The sequence below is a fragment of the Lynx rufus genome, unplaced genomic scaffold (assembly GCF_022079265.1).
Source record: "Lynx rufus isolate CCGP_SWC_20201006 ecotype Redwood Valley unplaced genomic scaffold, mLynRuf1.p SCAF_3, whole genome shotgun sequence".
NCBI classification, from domain to species: Eukaryota; Metazoa; Chordata; class Mammalia; order Carnivora; family Felidae; genus Lynx; species Lynx rufus.
In genome coordinates this window covers 377,991-400,058 of record NW_025814845.1, presented here as the reverse complement: position 1 = coordinate 400,058, position 22,068 = coordinate 377,991, and the positions used below count along the sequence as shown (strand labels likewise).

Genomic DNA, 22,068 nt, shown 5'->3' with positions numbered 1-22,068 from the left:
TAGCTTCCCAGGAGTCTCTGAGTTGAGTTAAGGGAACACAAACAGAACATCAGGACATTTTTTAACTCACTTTCCTTTGCAGCACGCAACAATCTTCAATAAGGCTGCGGCTCAGCATTCTCTAATCCACACCAAGAGTAATCTCCCGGATGTGGGCACTTCTCTGTATTTTTCAAAAGTCTTCCGTGAACACCGGCACACCCGAGCCCCATGACTGAGCCACCTGGCAGTGTGGCCGGCTGGACGCAGCTCTGTCCCCTGTGCTGCGGTGGGTGTCCGGCCTGGACCGAGCACACGGGTATCCACTGAACGAGTGAAGGAGTGAACAGGAATACGGGGAGTCTGTGTGCAGCGGGGTCTGGATCTGACTGGCTGGGCTGGAATCCCATCATGCCACATCAGCTGTGCGACCTGAAACAACGCGCCCCGCCTGTCTATGCCTCGGTTCCCGCAACTGTGACACAACGACCCCCAGGGCTGTTACCAGGGCTAACTTAAGATTTATGGAGCGCTCAGAACAAGCATGAAATGAGCACTTGCTAAATGCTCATTAAATAGAGCAATGAATGAGTGAACGAATGAATGAACGAACGAACGAGCGAACGAAGAGGAAACCAGTCTTAGGGAAACTAGTCGGAGATCTGGCCAACGCTACCGCATTGAATCTTGTCCTCTGAGTATGTGGGCCTTATGAGGACAATAATTCAGAGAAACCCTCCCTGGAAAAACACCCTGAAGAGACACAGATGCCACACATGTGATCAAGGGTCACTGACTTCGGAGCTCCCGCTACCTCCTGCACCTGACTGAGACTCAGGGGCCTCCTACGAGTCAGCCGCACCCCTGCGCCCCGCCGCCTCACACCCCACAGCACCGCCATCGTCGGCTTGTGTGTCTGCTGCCCCAGGGGACTGGCAGTGACTCCTGGTCAGGTGTGTGGTGTGATGCCAGAGAGGTCACCAGGACTGGGCAACGAATCTCCCCGAGGCTCAGCTCCACCCCCCATGAAGCAGAAGTGAGAAGCCCACCTGGAGGTCCAACAAAATTTGAGATCTGTACCTAAAACGCATCCCAACAAAACCACAAGATGCCCGGGACGGGGTGGACCCTCACTGGCAGCTCCAGTCACCGTCAGTGACAACGGAGTCCCCAGGAGCCCCAGCCGGCCCCTGTCCTAGACGCTGAAGGCGCTGACTCCTGCAATGAAACCCTGCGTTTAGGAAGGCAGGTGCAAATCTTCAGTCCCCAGGCAACCTCCCCTCACTACAGACAGACAGATAGACCGAAAGAAAAAGTGCACACACAGCATGATATTAAAAGGATCGCAGCCCGAGGGTGACGAAATCGGCCATTTGAAACAAAAGCACTGCGGGCACCGGCTAGAGTGCTCGCTGACTTCTAACCGGAGAGGCTTTCCCAACAGACCTGCATGCACTAACCTATAAATGTCCACATCTCTGGGTCCCCGTGCCATAAACCCCGTCCAGCCTGTAACGCAACTGGCTGAATTCAGCAAAAACACTGAATGCAATTATTTTTTTCTTCTGTCACCGTTAGATGTCACCAAAGTTAATACAGGTTCCCTACAGAAGGTCTCATAACATAAAGGAATAAATCACCTGGGAAATGAAAGGAGCACGGGCACTGGGAGAAATGCTGTCAAGACAGAGATCTCATAAGGGTCGGGTCCCGTGTAGCAAGGTTCTGGGGCACAAGCTATTTCCTTCCCCCATGTCCCTCCACGAATGAAGAGCGCTAACCTTTTAAGTGACTATAAATACACCCAACTGCATTAGAGAAATGAGATTTGCCAGAAAGATGAGGTCAAAATTAACCAGCACAATAACATTGTGACGAGGGGGATTTGGTCCAACCGGCTCCCGACCTACCTGCTCGAAGCGCACGTATGAGGAGAAGGAAGTAGAGACAAGCTGATGTACAGAAGAGAAGCCCCCTTGGGGCACAAGCGGCCAAGGATTGTTGGTCAAGTCCAAGGCTCGTCCTTGTATGTGGCCAAGGAAAGGGCCGCCCTCTCCATCCCCAGACACTCTCACACTCCGAACGTCCGTCACAGTGCAAACAGGAGGTCACTCAGTCAGGTGCTGAGAACACCTGAGGGGTTACTAACGAGCCAGCTGGCCTCATCGTCGCCTCCACGGAGACCGTCTACCAGCCAGCGGCACCGAGCCAGATTGAGAAAGTACAGACACAACTCCCCACGCGATCTCCGGAGTCTGACTCCCATCCTCCTCCCCTAACACGTCCACACCCGCTCAGGAGCTCCCGAACCGCGTAACGGCCTGAGCCGCAGGCCCTTTACCAGCAGGTCTGGCCGAGAGCTTCCCCGGAGACCCGAGCAGCTGGGCGGCAAGCACCCTGCGTGTGCTGCCCGGGCAACAGGCACAGCTGCCCCGCTGGCCGAACGAGTCGAGTCGGGGCCCAGCGCCGCCGGGGCCGAAGCAAATCTGCACGGGTGTGGACGGCGCTGTCACCTGAGGTGAATCCACCGCAGGTGGGGAAGGGCACCGGGCGCTCGGGCGGGCTGGGTCCCCCCTCGTGTCCTACTTCTGCTCTGCTCGGCCCCCTGCAGATGTGGAGTCTGACGGCAGTGCTCACTCTGGTTCCGTTACTGGCCAGCTGTGAGATGCTGCGGGAGCCCCTTGGTCTCTCGGAGAGGATTTCTGCGTCTGCACGGCGGGGCAGACGACACCACCTGCCCTGATAAAGAGGCCGGGTGAACCAACAGGGGAACGCGAACATCGGCTCGCAGACCGTAAGGCGGGGCACGAACACCCATCCCGTCAACCTTCCACCGCTCTCGTGCCTGGAGACCCACGGGGCACCTCAGAGATGTCACAGAGACCACAGCCACTTGTCTACGCCGCCAACACGGGGAGCCGAGCTCACAGAGTATTCGCGCGGCTTGACAGAAGTCACTAAGTCACCAACAGACTGGGGACGCAAGCTGACGTCTGCTGACCCGAAGCCCAGGGCGCCTACAATCGTGTCCTAGGGAAACAGCGTCAGAGTGGTTGCACACCGCCTGTACGCCTAACCGGTCAGCTTTGCTTCTCCTTTCATATAGCGCTCAGAAGAGCGCAGTTAGAGACCGTCACCCGTCTTCGGCCCGGCAAGGAGGCAGGGTGACGATGAACGCAGTCCCTGCTCTCCACTGGACCCCCACACCTGGCATCTCTACCTGAGCAGGTGAGAAGACGGCTCTTACAGCCCCAGCCCTGCGAACCGCACCTGAAACTAGAAAGGATCCGGACGGTGAACTTACTGGAAGGCGTGCGTTTCACGGTGGATGCCGAATCGGCTTGTTTTTGCTGACTGCTTGGAGTCTTCCCCTTCCCCGGGGCCCCACTGGAGGCTGCCGGGGGCTTTTTACCCTTCAGCTGTCAAAACAAGCAGAAGGAAATTAAAAACAGACAATAAAAAATACTTTTTTTTTTTTCAGTAAGTTGTCTCAGTCTCTGAATCCTTCCTATAACCTAGCACAGACGGAAAGCCAGCGTGCATTCCAAACACTGAACTGCTGTGGTTTTCCTGCTCTGGCTTACGTGGGTCTGGAGCGGAGGTCCGAGGCCAGTGAGGAACTTGGATGTCTCCAGTTGGGATGCAATGGAAGTTATATATGCTTCTATTGGGAGATCATAAACGCTAACCAAGAAGCTGGCACAGGCAGCAGAATATCCGAGAGCATTTGGTGGAGATTCCTAAAAGTTTGCGTTTCTAAAAACAAATGGCTCGTCTTTCTGGGGGATTCTCTTTAGGGGAGCGGCATGGCCGAGCATCAGATTTCTGCTCGAAGGGCCCTGCCGCTGCCTGATGTCCTCACGGGACAGGTAGCTACTTTCTGATTCGTGGGCGGGTCAGAGGACAGAAGCAAGGAGAGCGACACAGGACCAGTATGAACGCAGTCGGTTCTTGGGAAAGATTCAACGGTACCTCTACTCCTTCACTGCAAGCCAACAGACGCTGGGTTTTGCTTACGTGATACACGTGGACCTTACTTATGTCATCAATCAACCCAGAGTGGCGGCAAACGTCGACTCCAGACCCACGCTTTCCCACAATGCTTCGTTTGCTGCTATTGTGGGCCCAGTGGTGGGGAGGTGGACAGACGGAGCTTCAGGCTCTGACTCTATGATCTGGGACACGCTGAGCAAGTCGTTACAACTTTCGGAGCTTCCATTCGCTCATTAAAAAAAAACATAAATATACCGAGTCCTCCCCACAGGGTTCCTAAAAAAGTCAGGCGACACACGCCAGACACGTGCACAACATACGGCAAACTGTAGGCGCTCACTAACTGAAAGACCTCTCCATTAAACAACAGGTCCCCTGTTATTTGGTCGAAATGACCAAACCAGCACAGGAAACCTAAAGGCGCTACTATTCAACTTACAAACGTGTCTCCTACCTTAAAACAGGGTAAAAACGAATAAAAACAAGCACATCGAAATGACGTATCGAGTCATTCCAGACTAATCTGGGGACAAAGCCAATGTGCCAGATGGCATACTTGTCCCACAGTTTCCACCTAACAGAACTTTTATGCCAATAAAAGGAGAGAAGTCCGTAGACACATTCGTGTTCACTGAGTGAATCTTCACAGATCTGAGCAGTGGTCGTTAAAAATCAGAAACAAACAAACCTTCCCTGGGATTTTGGTGAAATCGATGAGCTGGTTAGAGCTCTGCCAGCCTCCGCCGCGCGAAGCGCTAGGACCTTACCAGGCAGTCACTGCTTCCTACGGTTACCCCAAAAATGGAGCAAAAAGAATGTAATTTAAAGTGTACCCCTCTGCTTCATGTTTGTAGAGTATTCTCATAGCGTGGTGCTTAGATCTGTATGCCAAGTACAGAAAGTCCTCGGGCGGAAAATGCATGAACACACCAGATTAGCACTGACACTGCAATGTTATCGTCTGCCGTAACTAGGAGGTACAGAGCAGACAGCACTTCAACATCCAGCTTATTTATTCAGTGATAATCCAAAATCCTCATTACTACTTGGTTTTAGGCAGTACGCTTTAGACTCGTTACAGAAAAATACTGTAGCATCTTGAAGATCCTGTTCTATGTTTAAAGACCAAAAGCAAGTCATACCTGGAGTCCAGCGTTCCTCACGTACGTGCGATGGGAACATATTGTAAAGAGCTTGCAGTGCAAGAATGTTCTGGAAAGTTATACTGTCCCTGTCCTTTTTTGAAACCTTTGCCTTAAGTCAACGTAATGCACAATATTCACTGGGGAATTTTCCAAGAATAGAAAAAGAGCCAGATTTAGGCCAAGAAACACAGTGCTCAAGCCATGAACTAGTTAGGAGTGTTTGATCAGTTCCTGGGCAGCAAAACATCGATTACATTTGCAAATTCTGTTCTAGTTGAGGACAAAATCCCGCTTCACCCTTGATGGGTCTCAGCCACTGCGAGCTGGGGGCTACACTATCCTTGTAACGCCCTGCAGGAGGCCCGCGGTTCAGACAATTCTAGAACAGGATGGAAGGAGATGCTGTACCTGGGAGCTGAGCCCGACAGAAGACGCCCTCCCCAGAGAAGAGGTGTTAGTGGCAGACTGAGTGCAGGAGGGAGGGTATTTGTAATGGTTACAGGACAGTCTGTCGGCAGACGGCCTAGAAGCCTTTCTGTCAGCAGGCGGGTAGCGCGCAAAGATTTTCGGAGACGGCAAGTTATCGTACAGGACTGCGTTATCATAGAGCACCTCTTCTCCCAGGCCTCTGGCACGGGAAGCAGGAGGGCCGTCTTCAGGGTCCCACTGCAACACACAGCTTCGTCGTTAGTGCCCTCGGCCACAGAAAGCATAGCAGAGACATTATTAGTACCCCCCAAAACGCATACGTGTACCCCACGCTGTTACCAAGAACACACACGTGCATGCACACACACGTAAGCGGACAACTTTTCTACTTTGGGAGACTCAGGAGGGGTTGCTTTTTTCCTTAAGATCATTCCCAGGGTAACTGGCTTATGAAGTTTTTGTTTTGTTCCTTTCTTTAAAAGTAGAGGGGAAAACAAAAAGGATTTGGCATTTTTTCTTTAAAGACCCCAATTTCGGAAGTCCTAATCCAGAGAGCGGAAGCCATGTGACAGCCTGGGGGCCCAGAAACCTCGGCCCAGAAAGCACTTTATTTTACAGTAATTACTACGGCCCAGACGTTGTTTTAAGTGCTTCGAAACTGTTGACCCCTCTATGTCCCCCGGGGAATCTCAAGATGCGGGAGGAGACCGCGGCACAGAGCCCGGCCCCAGCCGCGCACGGCGCTGCCTCCAAGCTGCAGGTGCGCCAGGGTGACACCACCTCCTGACTCCGCCTGTCTGTCACGCACGCGTCAGCGGCTCGGGTGTTACAGGTGACCATCAGTGTGCACCCGGGTGCCACACTCTGTTCTACCTGAAGAAAGCACAGCGACCAAAACACAGTCTGTTGAAAGAAAGAAATCAAATCATCACAGAAAAGAGGACGTTTCAGAATATGGCGGATATAATGGTGTTGTTTTAGCAGGAAAGGTTTTCACAAAGGACTAAAATAACTACGGGCCACTTTAGAACAAGGACATTCAAGTGTGAAGTAAACCCAGGCTCAGAACCACAGCCAGAGACCGAAAGGTCTTTACCAATTGCTTTGCACTTTCCAAAAAAGAGAGAAATATTAATTCCTAGGTTGGGCTCATTTTACCCTATTTTTACATCCTTCTGGCAGCACGCTGTAATTACAGCCTTTTGTTACAAAAATAGAAGCGGTCTGAGTCTCACGGGAGGGGCGCTTCTGTCTGTTGCAGCCGCTTTGACGTGTCTATTTCTGTGATGCGGGGACCCGCCCGCCATCGACACGCCACGGCCCCTGCGCACAAGCCTGGGCTGACGGCCCCGCGGGGGCAGCCCGGCACACAGCTGTCCAGAGTTACCTGAACGCTCCAGACTGGACCATCACCTCCCCAAATGCCAAAGGATAGAGTCACACGGAACACTTAGAAACTGATACTCCACGGACGTTTCTAGATTAAAAGCACCTCAGAAGGTCCCTTTTGAGACCAGCTTTTATCTCGCGCTGGCGTCAGGGGGGCACTGAGGGTCAAGGATCACTGAAGCCGAGACCCTGACAAAATGCCAGGTTTGGGGTCAGAAAGCACGAACTTCGTAAAACCGGGGAAGGAAGCCTCCCGAACAAGGGACGGCCTGGTGCTGGAGCCCGGAAAACAGAAGCGGTTTGAAGAGGGGCCTTGGCTTCCAGGAAGCCCTCAGCAAGCGAGAGAGCCACAGACACTGCACCTGGGACCTCAAGTTGCCACACTGCCGCACACACGTGCAGAAACAATTCCTAAATGCAGAGTCCTTCCAGAATGGTGGGTTTTTATGTCTGAATCGGACGACGCTGCGGGTGCTCGAAGGAAAGCTCATTCCTGGGGACGGGCTGAACCCCCGTGACACAAACCTAAAGGGATGGAGGGGTGGATGGGGCGTGCTCGTGCCAGCCCACCCAGCTTGGCTGAGCCCTCCGTGTGGACGGTAAGGAAGGCAGAAAACCCTTGGAGGAAGAGGGACGCAGAAGGGTCTTTGGGTGGGAAGGCCCAGAGGCAGTTTTGTGTGTTGTCTTTCCAACACAGGGGGCGCCTGGGACCAAGGCTCAGAGAAGCTCACGACTGCGTGGGAGCGACTGGGTGGCTGGGCCTACCACCAGGGGTAAGGCCACTCTGTCAACAGAAGCTGGTGGCTGCACGGAGCAAACGGAGGCCAGCACAGCCAGGGGCCGGCCCTAGCCAGTGCCTAGGAAGGCAGAGAGACTGCCCGAGAACCTGCTCTCACAGGGGCCACCATGCAGCCCTCCCTGAGTCGGAAGGCCACCGGGGGACAGAGGCTACAACTCCTGTGTTGTGTCTTCAATCCCTAGTGCAGACCCTGGGCGCTAGGGGCCATGCGGCAAATCAGGAAGGAGGGAGAGAGGATGGGCAGGCAGGGAGGAGGGACTGCGCGATAAGGAATCCAGTAAAGAGCCTGCGGACGGGGCCCTACAGGAACCCCAGGGCAGGCCCGAGGGGGTGGAGAGAGGAACGCCCAGGGCAAGCTACCCAAGACCCTGGGGACAGACACATGACATCACTACATTTGATAGCCAGCTGGTCACCTCTGACCCAGACCACAGTAACCTTCTTTTCAGTTTGCTTCTACTTCTGAGCTCCAGGAGTCCTTGCCTGACCCCCGCACTTCCCTCGAGAAGGCCGTGATCTCCCGGTGCCTGCCTTGGGCAGGTGTGGATTCGATGACCACACAAAAGAGGGGGCTGATTGGGGACGTCCATCCAAGTACCGAGAAAAGAACAGGTGAGCAAAACAGCAGGAAAAAAGTCCAAAATACCTTCCAAGATTTGAAAAACACAACAATAAACACATTCTATGCCAAACTTCGAAACGTATCCTGACGCGATGCCAACTTTAAGCCCACCCAGTACCGGGGGACCAACGGTAAGATGGTTCCTCGAGGGCCTCTCCCCTGGTGGCCCGGAGGACGGCACGGGGACTGGCCCAGGGAGTGTGCTCAGTGACGGCTGTTCTGTTCGGCAAAGAATGTGGAGATGTGGTAACAGTTTACCGATGAGGTCCGCTTGTTGCGTACAGGACACAAAGTACTGAGAACCGAGCCGGCCAGCCTGAGGCCATGCAGAGCTGTCACTGAGCACCTGCACTGCATTCCTATGGGCAGATAAGCCGCTCTGGACCAGGGGCCGGGCGTCCCGGGTGCTCCAAGGCCACCAAGGGGGAAGACGCCTTGAGTCTGAAGTGCAGCCACTACGCCGAGGCAACATGTCCCTTCTGCTCCCTGAGAACCGAGCCTGGGCTCTATTTTGACCTATCTGAGGTGCCGTCCTACGTCCCACATTTTAGGACGTGTTGAGACACAATGACGTGGACACTGAATGACAGCGTACTGGTGTCCAGGTACCCACTTGCTCAGATGCACACTAAGGTCACAAACAAGCCCGGGAGAGAGGGACACGGGTTCCATCCCGCCTCAGAGCATGGCCAAAAGCCCTCTGGCGCCTGGCCTGAAATCGGGGTCCCGGATTACAGGAACCCTCGCGCTGCCCCGCCTCTGACACAGCCGAGCCTGGACCCCCGTACGAGTGGCGCACTCACCGAGCCGTTAATGCAGGGGACGTCGTCGTAATGCAGTGCCGTGCCGCTGGGGTGGGCGTAGCCGTTGGAGGTGCTCCCCAGGTACGGGTTAGTGGAGACGCCACGCCTGTTCATGAAGCTGCAAGAAAGGAGGTGAGTTAGGCCCCTCCAAGCCACCCAGAGTCTCACCCGAGATGGGCTGGACGCTCAGGCCAGACCGGAGGTGACGGGGGACAGAAGCGCGAGCCGGCACGCCGGCAGAAGTGGGGTGCTGGGTTACGGCAAGGACAGGCTGCTCTCCTGTAAGACTAGGCAACACCGCCTGCAGGGCTGCGGCCAGGACCAGAGATCACGCATGCCGGGACATGACGCGGTGCCGGCACGTGACCCAGCTGTTCAACACAAGAGACAGGTTTCCTATCTGCAGTGCGCGGCAGGGGCGCCCGGCCGGCTGCCTGCTGGCTGGGGCTCGGCCTTGACCCTCCGCTGGGCGCGCACCGTCTGTGGCTGCTTTCCAGCGCTTACGTGCTTCTTCCAGGTGCCTGCTAACATGAACGCCCTGAGGCAGAGACTCCCAGCTGGCAAAGCTGAAGTATTTACTATGCGGCCTTTCTTGGGAATGTTCGTGGAGCCCAAGCTCCTTAGGGCACTGTCAGCACGCGTTTCTCCAGTTCCCAGTGTTCATGCAGCATCGCTACCTCAAGCCACTCGTCTCCACGGGCGCCTCCTTCCCTGACAGCGGCCAACACGTCTCCAGGGGGAAAGCCGGATGGGGCCGCCCCCTGCTCTGCACTGACGGCCGTGACGCTCCCACAGCAGTCAGAGTGCCGCGTGGCCTGCGGGGCTCCACCACCAGCCCGCTACCTCCCTGCTTCTCCCTCTCACCAACCACCCTGCAGGCCCCCCTGCGCAGCAGCTTTGCTCCCGAGGTCCCTCTGGTCTTTCAGCCCCGGTGGGAATTTACCTTGGCACACGAGAGCCCCTCCCCGAAACCCCACAGTAAGGGCTTCAGTGCCGCTACCCTTCTGCTTGTGCGTATTGCTAATCGCCACCTGATGTGTCTTTATGCTCGTCCCCCACGACGTCAGCCTCAGGAGAACATGGCCGTGGTCACTCTTGCCCATTCCTGGACCTCAGGAATCTGGCCACAAGGCGCTCGGCCTATACGTGCTGGATGTGTGCACGTGTGAACGGTTTACTCGTGAAGTTTATGTTTGTGAGAAGTGAAAGATGTAAATACCCAGGGAGGAGATAACCTAGATAGCACCCTCTCTAAACTAAAATAAATAAGTAAATAGCTAAACTAAAGTAGCCTCCGGACTTCAAGATATATTACAAAGCTGTAATCATCAAGACAGTATGGTACTGGCACCAGGACAGACACGCAGATCAATGGAACAGAATAGAGAACCCAGAAATGGACCCAGAAACGTATGGCCAACTAATCTTCGACAAAGCAGGAAAGAATATCCAACGGAATAAAGACAGTCTCTTCAGCAAGTGGTGCTGGGAAAACTGGACAGCGACATGCAGAAGAATGAACCTGGACCACTTTCTTACACCAGACACAAAAATAAACTCAACATGGATGAAAGACCTCAATGTAAGATGGGAAGCCATCAAAATCCTCGAGGAGAAAGCAGGCAAAAGCCTCTTTGATCTTGCCCGCAGCAACTTCTTACTCAACACGTCTCTGGAGGCATGAACTATTGGGACCTCATCCAAATAAAAAGCTTCTGCACAGCGAAGGAAACAATCAGCAAAACTAAAAGGCAACCGACAGAATGGGAGAAGATATCTGCAAATGACATATCAGATAAAGGGTTAGTATCCAAAATCTACAAAGAACTTATCAAACTCAACACCCAAAAAACAAATAATCCAGTGAAGAAATGGGCAAAAGACATGAATAGACACTTCTCCAAGGAAGACATCCAGATGGCCAACTGACACATGAACATCATCAGGGAAGAACAAATCAAAACCACAATGAGATACCACCTGACACCTGTCAGAATGGCTAACAACAACTCAGGCAACAACAGATGTTGGCAGGGATGCGGAGAGAGAGGATCTCTTGCACTGCTGGTGGGAATGCAAGCTGGTGCGGCCACTCTGAAAGAGGTTCCTCAAAAAACTAAAAATAGAACTACCCTGCAACCCAGCAATTGCACTACTAGGCATTTATCCACGGGATACAGGTGTGCTGTTTCAAAGGGACACATGCACCCCAATGTTTATAGCAGCACTATCGACAGTAGCCAAACTACGGAAAGAGCCCAAATGTCCGTCGATGGATGAATGGATAAAGAAGATGTGGTATATATATACAATGGAGTATTACTCAGCAGTCAAAAAGAATGAAATCTTGCCACTTGCAACTATGTGGATGGAACGGGAGGGTATTATGCTAAGTAAAATTAGTCAGTCAGAGAAAAACAAAAATCATATGACTTCACTCACAGGAGGACTTTAAGAGACAAAACAGATGAACATAAGGGATGGGAAGCAAAAATAATATAAAAACAGGGAGGGGGACAAAACGGAAGAGACTCATAAATATGGAGAACAAACTGAGGGTTACTGGAGGGGTTGGGGGGGGGGGAGGAGAGGCACTAAGGAATCTACTCCTGAAATCATTGTTGCACTATATGCTAACTAATTTGGATGTAAATTAAAAAATTAAATTAAATTAAATTAAAAATAAATAAATAAAAGGGAGGAAATCCTACCATATGTGACAACATGGATTAATCTGGAAGACACCACACTAAGTGAATTAAGCAAGTCACAGGACAAATACTATATGCTGTACCTTTATTATCATTGAGGTGAGAAAATAGTTTTTAGTCTCTATCATCCTCCCGGCTTTGTTTATATAATTGGCTTTCCAAATACAAAACTAATGTGATATTACAAAAAGGAAAAGTTCTTAATGAAAACTAATAAAATGTGCAATAATCATGTTATTAAAAGAGTTACAGAAAAAAAATAGTCTGGAATAAAAATACATGTATTTTTAAAAAATTGTGTTTCTTCACGGGATCTTAGATTTCTATGGTAGCTAGGTGCATAAAAATGGGAGAAAATGAAACTGGGGAGGGCAGGCCTGGGAAAGAGGTCTTACAGTGAGGCCAGCCTGTGGTTCTGTGAGGAGAGGAGGAGCCCGTGGTCCGAGGGGGCCCCTTCCCATCTGTCTGTCCCATCCGTTTAAGCACAGGCACCACCTCTGCTGGGCCAAGGCCACGGCGCGTGGTCCTGCCTCACACGTGCACTCTTCAACGTGAAGAGAACGGACACAAATGTGTAGGATGATTCTATGAAATTACATATAGGAACAGGAAATGTGTAGGAAAGAAAAAGACAAGAAGAGAAAAAACTTAAAAAATTTAAGAACTCTGCCATGACAGAAGGTTTTTTGTTCAAAGATATGTATTTAAGGTTTTCTAATTTAAATGTCCCATTTGAAGGCATCATGGGCTGAGTCACCGTGTGCACGTGTGGTCGGCGAGCACTGTGACACACAGCCGCCGTGGTGGTCACGGACCGCGTGTCGGGAACACGCACGGTGGGGACCGTCGAGTGCTTGACGTGTGGCGGTGGGCACGCTGGGGCACAGTCGCCAGGAAGGAGTGGGCTCCAGCAGGGGCGGGACAGAAGCTGGGAACAGACCCCAGAGAGGTCGCGGACACGCGGGACGGCCCCGCTGGAAGAGGCCTGGGCCTTACGGCGGGGGACCTGCACCCCCCACAGGTCTCCGGGCCCCAAGCTGCAAGGCGAGCCCCGTCTGCGTGCTAGGCCCCCGTCTTCTGCCTGCTGCTCTTTCCACAATAGGGGTTTTAACCAAACATAAAGTGGACATGAGATAACAGAGCACACGCTACCTGCTAAATCAAGACCGTAAGACGCTCACAGAAGTATGCGTACCGTGGTAAAATACGGACTGCCAAGTGTATGGATCTGGGGCACTGGGTGCATTCACGCTGCTGGGCGGCCGGCACCGCCCTCCACCCCCAGACCTTCCTCCTCTGAACTTCCGTCCCCATGACACCCTCCCTCCCTCCCTGCCCCGGGGCCCTGGGCCCAGCGTCAGCTTCCGGCCTCTCTGAATCCGCCAGCTTCAGACCCCATGGTAGCGAGGCAGACAGACCGCGTCCTCTTGCATCTGGCTTATTTTACCAAGCCCCGTACCCGCAAGGTGCATCCCTGTTTTTAGGGGTTCACGGTAAGGTGACTCAAGACAACAGCTCCCTTCCGGCCTGTCCACTGCCCTCTCTCCGTCCACCCTGATCCACAGCCTTTTAGCGTGTCGTCACTACTTCCATAGCCTCGTGGGTCTCCAAGGGAGCGTGACTTGAAATCAGTGTCAGGAAGAACATTCAGAACGTCTCTCTTGTACCATATAATCGATACATCTCGCTTAAAGCTAGGCTAGGCCGTGGGAAAACAGGTTCCAACTGTTTACCATTATTAATATTCTGAAATACGCTACTTTTCCCGGGAGAATTTAAATTACTATATTTTTACTGCCCTCTTCCCAAAACACATCACTGTCCTTTCCCCTCACACATAACCAATGCACAGACACTCCCGCCCCCTGCCCAAGACCTTGGAAACATTCATTAACCAGCTGCCATTTGCGTCAAAGCAAAAATTAATTTAATCCCAGGACATTTATTGTACTGGCGAGCTGCCATAATTTATATTCTGAACATTATTTACTTGTTAAACGTCTTCTCTCAAGTTTTGTAAGAATTTTTAGCTTGCAAACTGACAAACGAAAATATACTTTATCACTAACATCTATAAAGATTTTAACGAGGTACCAAAGAGTCTTGCAGCCATAAACTCCTTGCACGCGTCTTTTTAATAAATGATTTCTCAATATTGCAATCTACGTTCCTTTCTCAAAAATGTGGCCTCCCCACATTTGGTTTAGATTAATATTCCACTCATTTGGAAAGCCAAGTTTTGTTCTGGGGGAAACGCGGCCACTCGGGGCCTGTCAGACACGCGATGATTACTTTGGTGATTATAGCTGAGGTCACGGGTGCACTCGGAGAGGCTCCAGAATCTAGTTAATTCCGAAGAAGCAGCTAAAAACCATAACCTCCTTTCTTTTATGTCACTCTAGACATGGAGATTTTGCAAAACCCAGTGTGATATTACATTTCTTAAAAAGCCACTTGATTAAACGTTCTTCAATTACTGCATGTGCTGAATGACAAGGGGGGTTCACTGCAATTCACCTGCATTTTGTTGACCAGACAGGGTGTTATTACAGAGAAATGACGAATATGAACAGAAGAGTCAGTTGACTCAGTGACTTGACTGAGTCACTCTGATTCTGACACTAAGAACAGGAAGTCCACACTTGAGAAAAACCGCTAAGCGTTACTGGAGATCTGCTGGAAAAGCTGTACCAAAACTAACTCATGTTGTCAAGGCTATTGATTCACCTCAGTTGGGGGTAACACGTGGCTCGATCCCTAACATGAGCCCACGTCCCTCTATCCGCCCCAGAACATCTCAGCCAAGCAAGAAATGTTCACTCCCCAGTGTCGCTCGAGGGACGCAGGAACACGGCTCAAATTCGCCGTAGACACCACGTGTGTGGCAAAACGGATGACGGGACTCGGGGGGAGCAGGCGAGTGCCAGTGTGGACACGGGGGCTCATCTTCTTCGCACTCAAAGGGACTCACCGTCTGACTGAGGGTCTGCCCACGGCTGCCGGCACGTTTAGCAGCACGTGTGGATGGTAAACCCCATCACCCGCTTTGTTTCTATCCACCTCGCCTCGGCCCCAAACGCAGACCCTCCGTCCCTACAGATTGTCTGTGAGGGCAGAAGCAGGCGCCTGGGGATCGCAGACGCCAGACCGGGAAAAGCCTGGCCTCTCCAGAGGGAGCCGAGGCACCGAGAGCCTACAGACCACTTGTCCAGAATCTCCACGTCGTAAATGCTGCGCGGGACCCGCCTGGGTTCCTTCCTCCTCACCCAGCACCTCCCCAGCACAACCCCAGGGCACAGGCTTTCAGACCAGTGTTATTATGAAACTGGTTTTGGCCCCTGGAACTGCCCGCAAGAGTCTCGAATGCCCTCAGGGGTCTGGGGCCCTCACCTTGAGAGGTGCTGCTTTGTCATCATTACGTTACAGAAATAGGAATCAAAGGGATGCTTTCAGACATACAAGCCTTTTTTAAAAAATGAGATCGCAATTTAAGTTTTAAAAGTACATGACTGATGACTCTGAAAATTCCGCCCCGGTGACAGCAATATGGAAGTCACGTGTCGCATCAAAGTGTTCCCTGAGCGCAGGGGGCCAGAGACCTACAGCCCGCGGGCCACGGCCAGCCCACTGCCTGTTTCCGCAAATAAAGTTTCATCGGGACGCAGCACGGCCATTCGCTGATGCGGGGTCTGTGGCTGTGATGGCAGAGCCGGGCAGTTTTAACAGGGAACGTGGCCCACAAAGCCGAAAACACTTCTGGCACCTAATGGAAAAAGCCTGCCAACCTCTGCTCCAATAGAAAGCGCTCCAACAGAAAGTGGGAATGACAAACATTTCAGCAAACTTCAGGTCAATGTAACGCCAAAGGGAGAGTCTTTAGTGGTTTTCCTTCCCCCTGAGGCTACGCACACAGGCAGTGAAAAAATCCGTGAAAAGGAGCACTGTTTAGCTTTGGTGCCACTTCCCAGGGGTCTTACCAGAAGGTTTGCTTGGCTGTCTGAATGACGTTCGCGGACGTCTCCACGTCGATGTAGTCGTAGTGCAGGGCCCCGGGGTCTGTGGAGGAGCCCGTCTCAGCCAGCAAAATTCCGATCCATCTGCCCATGTCCTCTGAGGAGGACGCCTAGCGGGGGAAGGGAGAAGCGTGCATTTACTTAAGTGAGGGTAACGAGCCCCACACTTCCCAACCGCAGCAGAGACGGAGCGGCAGAAAAGGGAAGGGAACAGGAAGCACGGAGTGGGCACAGAGGACGGAGCCACGGTCCCGGCCTGAGTGACAGGCCCACACTGCGTGCACACCAAGCCTGGACACCGGAAGTCACGCAGCACGGACTTATACCCAAGGAAACAAGATTGAGCCCCGCAATGCCGTCCGGTCTGGGGAACGGCAGCAGGTGCAAGGTGTGGAAATTGCTATGGGAGTGAAATTGCAGCTGAAGGAAGCAGCCTAGAAAGCGTCTGACCGGAAAAAAGGAGCGCCCCAGCCCCGGCCAGCCTCACCTGGCATCTGGATGGGGCCCGCGCCTCTGGGGGGGCCAAACCCTGTCCCACTGCGGCCCTTGGGGGGGGTCTCCTAAATGGGCCTGAAATGGCAATCTTAATTCTCTTAAGATAGCACAAAAAATCAGCGAAGTTTTCTACCAGTTTATATAAGTGTAGACGAGTCTATATAACTTTATATAAGCGTAATCACGTTTCAGTCATTGCCCCGCTTGGTGCATGGTATAGCTTTAAGAGGTTCGAAATGGTCCCCATCCCAAATTTGATCCGTTGAATTTGCAAGTCGGAAATATATCTTTAAGATCCTGTTCGTTAAGTTTTTAAATCATCCTTATCGTGTGATTTAGAAAATCAGATACTTTACTTTATAACGGTATTTGAAGCATTTGATTAATCAAAATACAATGTTTAAAAAGGTAGGGGATGCTGAGTGATTAAGCACGTAAGTTAACAGAATGGGAAAGAAAAGAAATATTTTTACTAAAATGACTAAATTTTAATATAAAGACAGATCTGCTAAGTTAAGCTTAAAGACTCCAAGAAAATGAAGTTTTGCATTCGTAGCCTTGGCAAGTTGAACGCTGATCAGAATACACATAATTGTAAATATTCCCAGAGCCGTTAACACGAGAGGAGCTATTTTTCTTGTGATCATAAAATTGGCTGGCAGTAACAGCTCCCTCCTGGCCGCTAGGGCGTGAGGCCCCAGGACAAAGCAAATGGAGAGTTACGCGCCTCCCCGGGGGAGAAGGTAACCAAAGTTTGGGGAGTAAAAGTGAATTAATTCATTTAAATACTTGGGTAAATAAAAATCCCAAATGTGTTGTTCTCTTTCATCTTTCTGTCCTTCCCCAAACAAAATCTGGATCAAGAAAGTATCTATGACTCAATCTACACTGAGGCATCTGTAACTATTTTATCTAAGCATTTTTAAAAGTGTTTAACATGCCACGTAATGTGTGATTGATATAGTGACACTAGAGTTTATTCGTTGTTTTCCTCATAGTTTACTCTATAGAATTTTCTAATAGGCTTTTTAAAAAACAACCCTGTGATGCTGGACTGAAATTAGAGGTCTTGGTTATGATCATAACTTTTAATACAGATGTGGGTGTGTGAATGCACATATGTATTCATATACGCACACTTAGAAATATGTACCACACATGTAACACATACACGTGCACGAAGACATGTAGTGCACGTGTGCTACACACACACACACACACACACACACACACACCTATTTCCCACTGCTACCGGGGGGATTCCACTAGGAGCTGTCCGGAGACATGGCTCGTTCCAGGCCTGGGCCAAGGGAAGGTACGAGATAAGCCTGGAGCATCTTACTGTATCACAACGTAAGGAAAGTGCTCAAAGAATGAAGGGGACCATGGCATCTTATTACAGGGACACAGCAAGGACCACAGGGGCAAGCAAAGTTCAGAGGGACTTCTGCTGACCAAATCTGGGAGTTTTCCACCAAATAAGGCATTATAATCCCTGAGAAAAACAATATGCTGTGAATCCCCGCAGATATACGTACATAAGGGATTAATAATTAACGGGAGGAAGGGAGACCCTTCCTTACAGTAGAGGCTAACTAAGGAGCACAGAAGGAATAATGGGAATCCAAAGTGTGATTTAGTTGCCACGACGATGGTCGCCTCATCAATGGATGCCAAAATTCAGCGGGTGAAATTCTGAGTGATGACAGGATATTTCCATAGACGGCCTCGAAGTAACTTCCCCATGATGCTTTTAAAAACAAAGGGAGGGGCGCCTGGGTGGTTCAGTCCGTTAAGCGTCCGGTTTCGGCTCAGGTCACCATCTCTCAGTTTGTGAGTTTGAGCCCCGTGTCGGGCTCGGTGCTGACAGCTCAGAGCCTGGAACCTGCTTCGGATTCTGTGTCTCCCTCTCTCTCTGCCCCTCCCCTGCTCATGCTCTCTCTCTTTCTAAAATAAACACTGAAAAAAATTAAAAAAAAAAAAAAAGACAAAAGGAAAACAGTGACTGTGCAGGGGGAAGCCTTGCAGACACCCTGCCCAAGGGACCAGTTATCACCACCAGCCGAGGGGCCAAGTGACGGATGCGCCGGCCCATGTGGCCTGCAACACACAGCCCTGGTTCCACGGCTCCCGCCAGGGAGGCCTGCCCGCAGTCTAACAGCGAGGAGACAGAGATGCGCCCAGACTGAGGGCCTCCATGCAGTAACTGGTCTGTAACCTCTGCACGTCTCTGTGCCAGGAAAAGAGCCAGCTGGACCAAGAGGCGTCGGCTGGGGTTTCCTCGTGCCTTCGAGGAACACTGTGGAGATCAGAAAAGCCGACTAAGGTCGAAGAATCAGGTAACAGGAGGGTGTGAACGACCATTTCCTGATTTTGATAATTATACTGCGGTTTCGGTAAGGGAATACTTTTGTTTTTAGCACATGTGCAAGGAAGTATTGAAGGAATAAAGGGGCAACGTGGCCATAAAAGTCTGAGAAACGTTACACAGAAGGAGAGGAAGGGGGGTGCGGGGGGAGCGCCCGAGATCCCGCACACGGCAAGATGCTTCTATTGCGGGATACGGTGGAGGGTGCTTGGAGATTTTCCCACTGCTAGCACAACTTTCCCGTAATTCTGAAATTGCCTCCAAATAAAAGTTAAAGTGACCTTAGAAGACATACAGATTACAGTTACTGGCTGGCGTGCCGCATCTCATGACTGACCGAGGTGGGGCTGCCTGCGTGTGGCCGTGTGTGTGCACGTGACTAATGACGGGGACAGGGAGGAAACACGGGGAAGGGGCCGCCCCGCCTGCGGGCTGCAGACGCACAAGGGCGCCTTCCCTCCCTGGCTCCCCGCCCCAGGTCTGCTGCCCAGGCTCAGCTCGCACGGGAGACCCGACCCGCCTTGTTTTACATCGAGGACGTTGTCTCCTCCTTTGGGTTTTCAGCTCTCTCCCCTGCGCCCACTCTACGGTTTTCGGCCCACGTTTGCAAAAGTGCAGATTCCGGCCTGACACTCCTGTTTTACAGGCGAATCAAAAAGCCATGAGGGAAAAAAGACGCAGTGTGATCCCGCTGTTCCACAGCCCGGGGCCCGGGGCCCGGAGCACATAGTGGGTCCTGGCCAGCTTCGCAGCCCGCAGCCCCGTGGGAGGGAGCATTCCAGTGCTAGTCTGGTCCCGCCCCTGTCGGAGACAGTTTCTGTGAAAAGAGTCTCTGGAACAAAACACCTGTCTCCCATCAAGACCTCCCAGACCATCAACTGCACAGCCCGTGTCCACGTGCTCTGAAGTTCACACGCCTGGTGTTTGTGGACACGTGTGTGTGCATGTGCGTGTCTTTGTGTCTAAGTCATGGTAATGTGAATGAACAAAGGGCCAGAAAAAAGAAGGTCTGAATTAATAGGGGGTAGAAATACATTAATAGTATAATAGATGAAAAATAAAATCGGAAGTTGTCAGCAGATAGTGAAGAAACCAGTGTCGACTGCTTTTCCGCGTCAGCGAATAAGAAGTTCCCCAAAAGCAGGCAAGCACGTAACGCATGCACACCAAGCAGAGGGCTCCTGAAAGCGAAAGGTGTTCTTTTGGGATTTCCGTGTGACAGGCCCGTGAGCCGCCGTCTATAAGGTTGTCTAAAAACACCTGTTCCGTCTGTGAAGAACATTCCGAAGGGCAAGTGAAAGAAATACCATTGTTTCAAAGGCAGACCATCGTTAAGGGAGAAAGGGGTGACTTTACTCTGAAAAAGCGGTGCGCTGTGTGGAACCGTGTATTTAACCGCGCCAATGCGCGCGGACGACAGGAAGCGAGGTGGCGTCTGGAGACGGGGGGCCTGCACCGTGCAGTGAGAGGGGGCGCTGGCTACTCGCACCATCACAGAGAGGAGGTCCCCACGGCACGCACGAGGGACACGACCGGAAGCACGGTGCCCCGGGGCCGGCGGCGGGGACCAGGCAGGAAGGAAAAGCGCCCGGCGGGTCTCCGAGGGTGGCCTCGGGCAGCACCTCACCTCCAGCACCGCCACCTCCTGTCCATTGCGAAGCAGCCGGAACGTCAGGGGGTGTTTGGAGTCCAACCCAGGGATCACGTCACAGCCGCGCAGAGGGATGGAAACAATGTGTGTCTTGAGGTCCGTCCTGTCCTTGTGGAAAATGAGCTTGTTGTCCTTGACCCGACACCAGCGCTCCCGCCAGCGGCTGTTGGAGAGCACGTTGAGATAGCCTGCAAGGGGACCACGGAGACCGTCAGCGCGGAACCGCCCCCCACACACCTGCAAGTGCAAGTTTACGCCAATGGGAAGGGCTGCCCCCACCCAGTGGCTCACTTCACGCAGTAGGAGACTCCTGGGAAGGCAGGCGCCCCCTCCCCCCAGAAGCCCCTGAGGGCCTGCAGTGGGGGGGGGGGGAGGGTGCATGCCAGGGAGTGGTTCTGGGAAGGTTAAGGATTTCATGGCGATCTGGGGTCGGGCTGGCCGAGCTGAGCCCTCAGTGTTTGCAGGGTGGGAGGGAAAGGACACAGTGGTCGTCTTACATGACCAAAGGGACACCATATGGAAAAGGACGAGATTCACTCCGGGTAGCTGCAAAATAACACAGCCGGGGCAGAAGTTACGGGAGGCAGATTCTGGCATCACGTGAGAAAAACACTACCCAAAAAGGAAACTCTGTTCTCCTACTCCGCAAGGAATAGGAGGCCTTGGGGGGCGCTGAGTCCCCCGCCGCTGGACGCATTCCAGCAAAGGATGGAAGGTCCTGGGCATGAGAGTCCTACAGAAGGCAAAGATGCCTCTTGGCCTTTCCCGCAGCCCTCGCGCTTGAGGATTTTGTCCGACTGGTGGAGCGCGCCCAGACGGGACGGGAACGCCGGAGTCTGAAGGCGTAGGTCTCTGACACTAAAGACACCATCAGTATGTGAACTAACAGGGCAGAAAACCAGATTTCACAGGGTGGCTGCTGCTTCCTCCCGCTCCGTGATGCTAGGAGATGGCTGCCCCCCGCCCTTGAGACGCAGGAAGGGAGTACGTGAGGCTTAGAACCCTGGCCAGAAATGATACAAGGATTTCACAAGTCATTGCACTACTCCTTCCACTCACGCATGCATGTGCACACACCCACACCCACACCCTGCTCAAAAACAAAACAAAACAAACTCTCTCCAATTCGGGTTTTGTATCGCCTTTTCCAAAGGGTTTAGGAGCACGCATTTTGCTTTTCTCCACGTCTAACACACACAGTCCTGCGTCTTACACACTCCATTAGCAAAGGATAAATGCTATACAATCACAAAACAAAACCCCCAACACACAGGTAAGTTACAGGGCCCATAGCGATGCTTTCTACATCACGTATAATCATTTGCTCAATGAATTCACGCATAAAATGCACATGTAAAATGTTAAGTCTTCATTTGGCTCAGGGTGACATCAGTTCTACCGCAAGGTGCACTGCTTCTCCTGGAACTAGAAGTTTCATTTGGGGCTAAGTTGCTGTACTTGTGAAACTGGGGAACAAGGGGAGAAGCCAGTTCTACCGCAAGGTGCACTGCTTCTCCTGGAACTAGAAGTTTCATTTGGGGCTAAGTTGCTGTACTTGTGAAACTGGGGAACAAGGGGAGAAGCCAGCCCATGGGCTCAAGTGCCTGGGACCCGAGCTCCTCGTGTCTCACACATCTAGGAGAGGCTGCAGGGACAGGAAGAGAGGCTGGA

General features: G+C 52.1%; 1 protein-coding gene across 2 annotated transcripts in view; it reads right to left on the bottom strand.

Moving 5' to 3' along the window:
* AFAP1 (actin filament associated protein 1) overlaps positions 1 to 22,068 on the bottom strand; it is a 92,252-nt gene that overhangs the window by 10,976 nt on the left and 59,208 nt on the right. The window contains exons 10-14 of one of the 2 annotated variants that reach the window (XM_047091861.1): positions 20,374 to 20,585; positions 15,848 to 15,993; positions 9,160 to 9,277; positions 5,526 to 5,783; positions 3,284 to 3,398 (exon numbers count right to left, since the gene is read on the bottom strand). In XM_047091861.1, coding sequence (XP_046947817.1) covers positions 3,284 to 3,398; positions 5,526 to 5,783; positions 9,160 to 9,277; positions 15,848 to 15,993; positions 20,374 to 20,585 — 849 coding nt within the window. The remainder of the gene's footprint in view (positions 1 to 3,283; positions 3,399 to 5,525; positions 5,784 to 9,159; positions 9,278 to 15,847; positions 15,994 to 20,373; positions 20,586 to 22,068) is intronic. The other variant, XM_047091860.1, reaches the window with a different exon arrangement.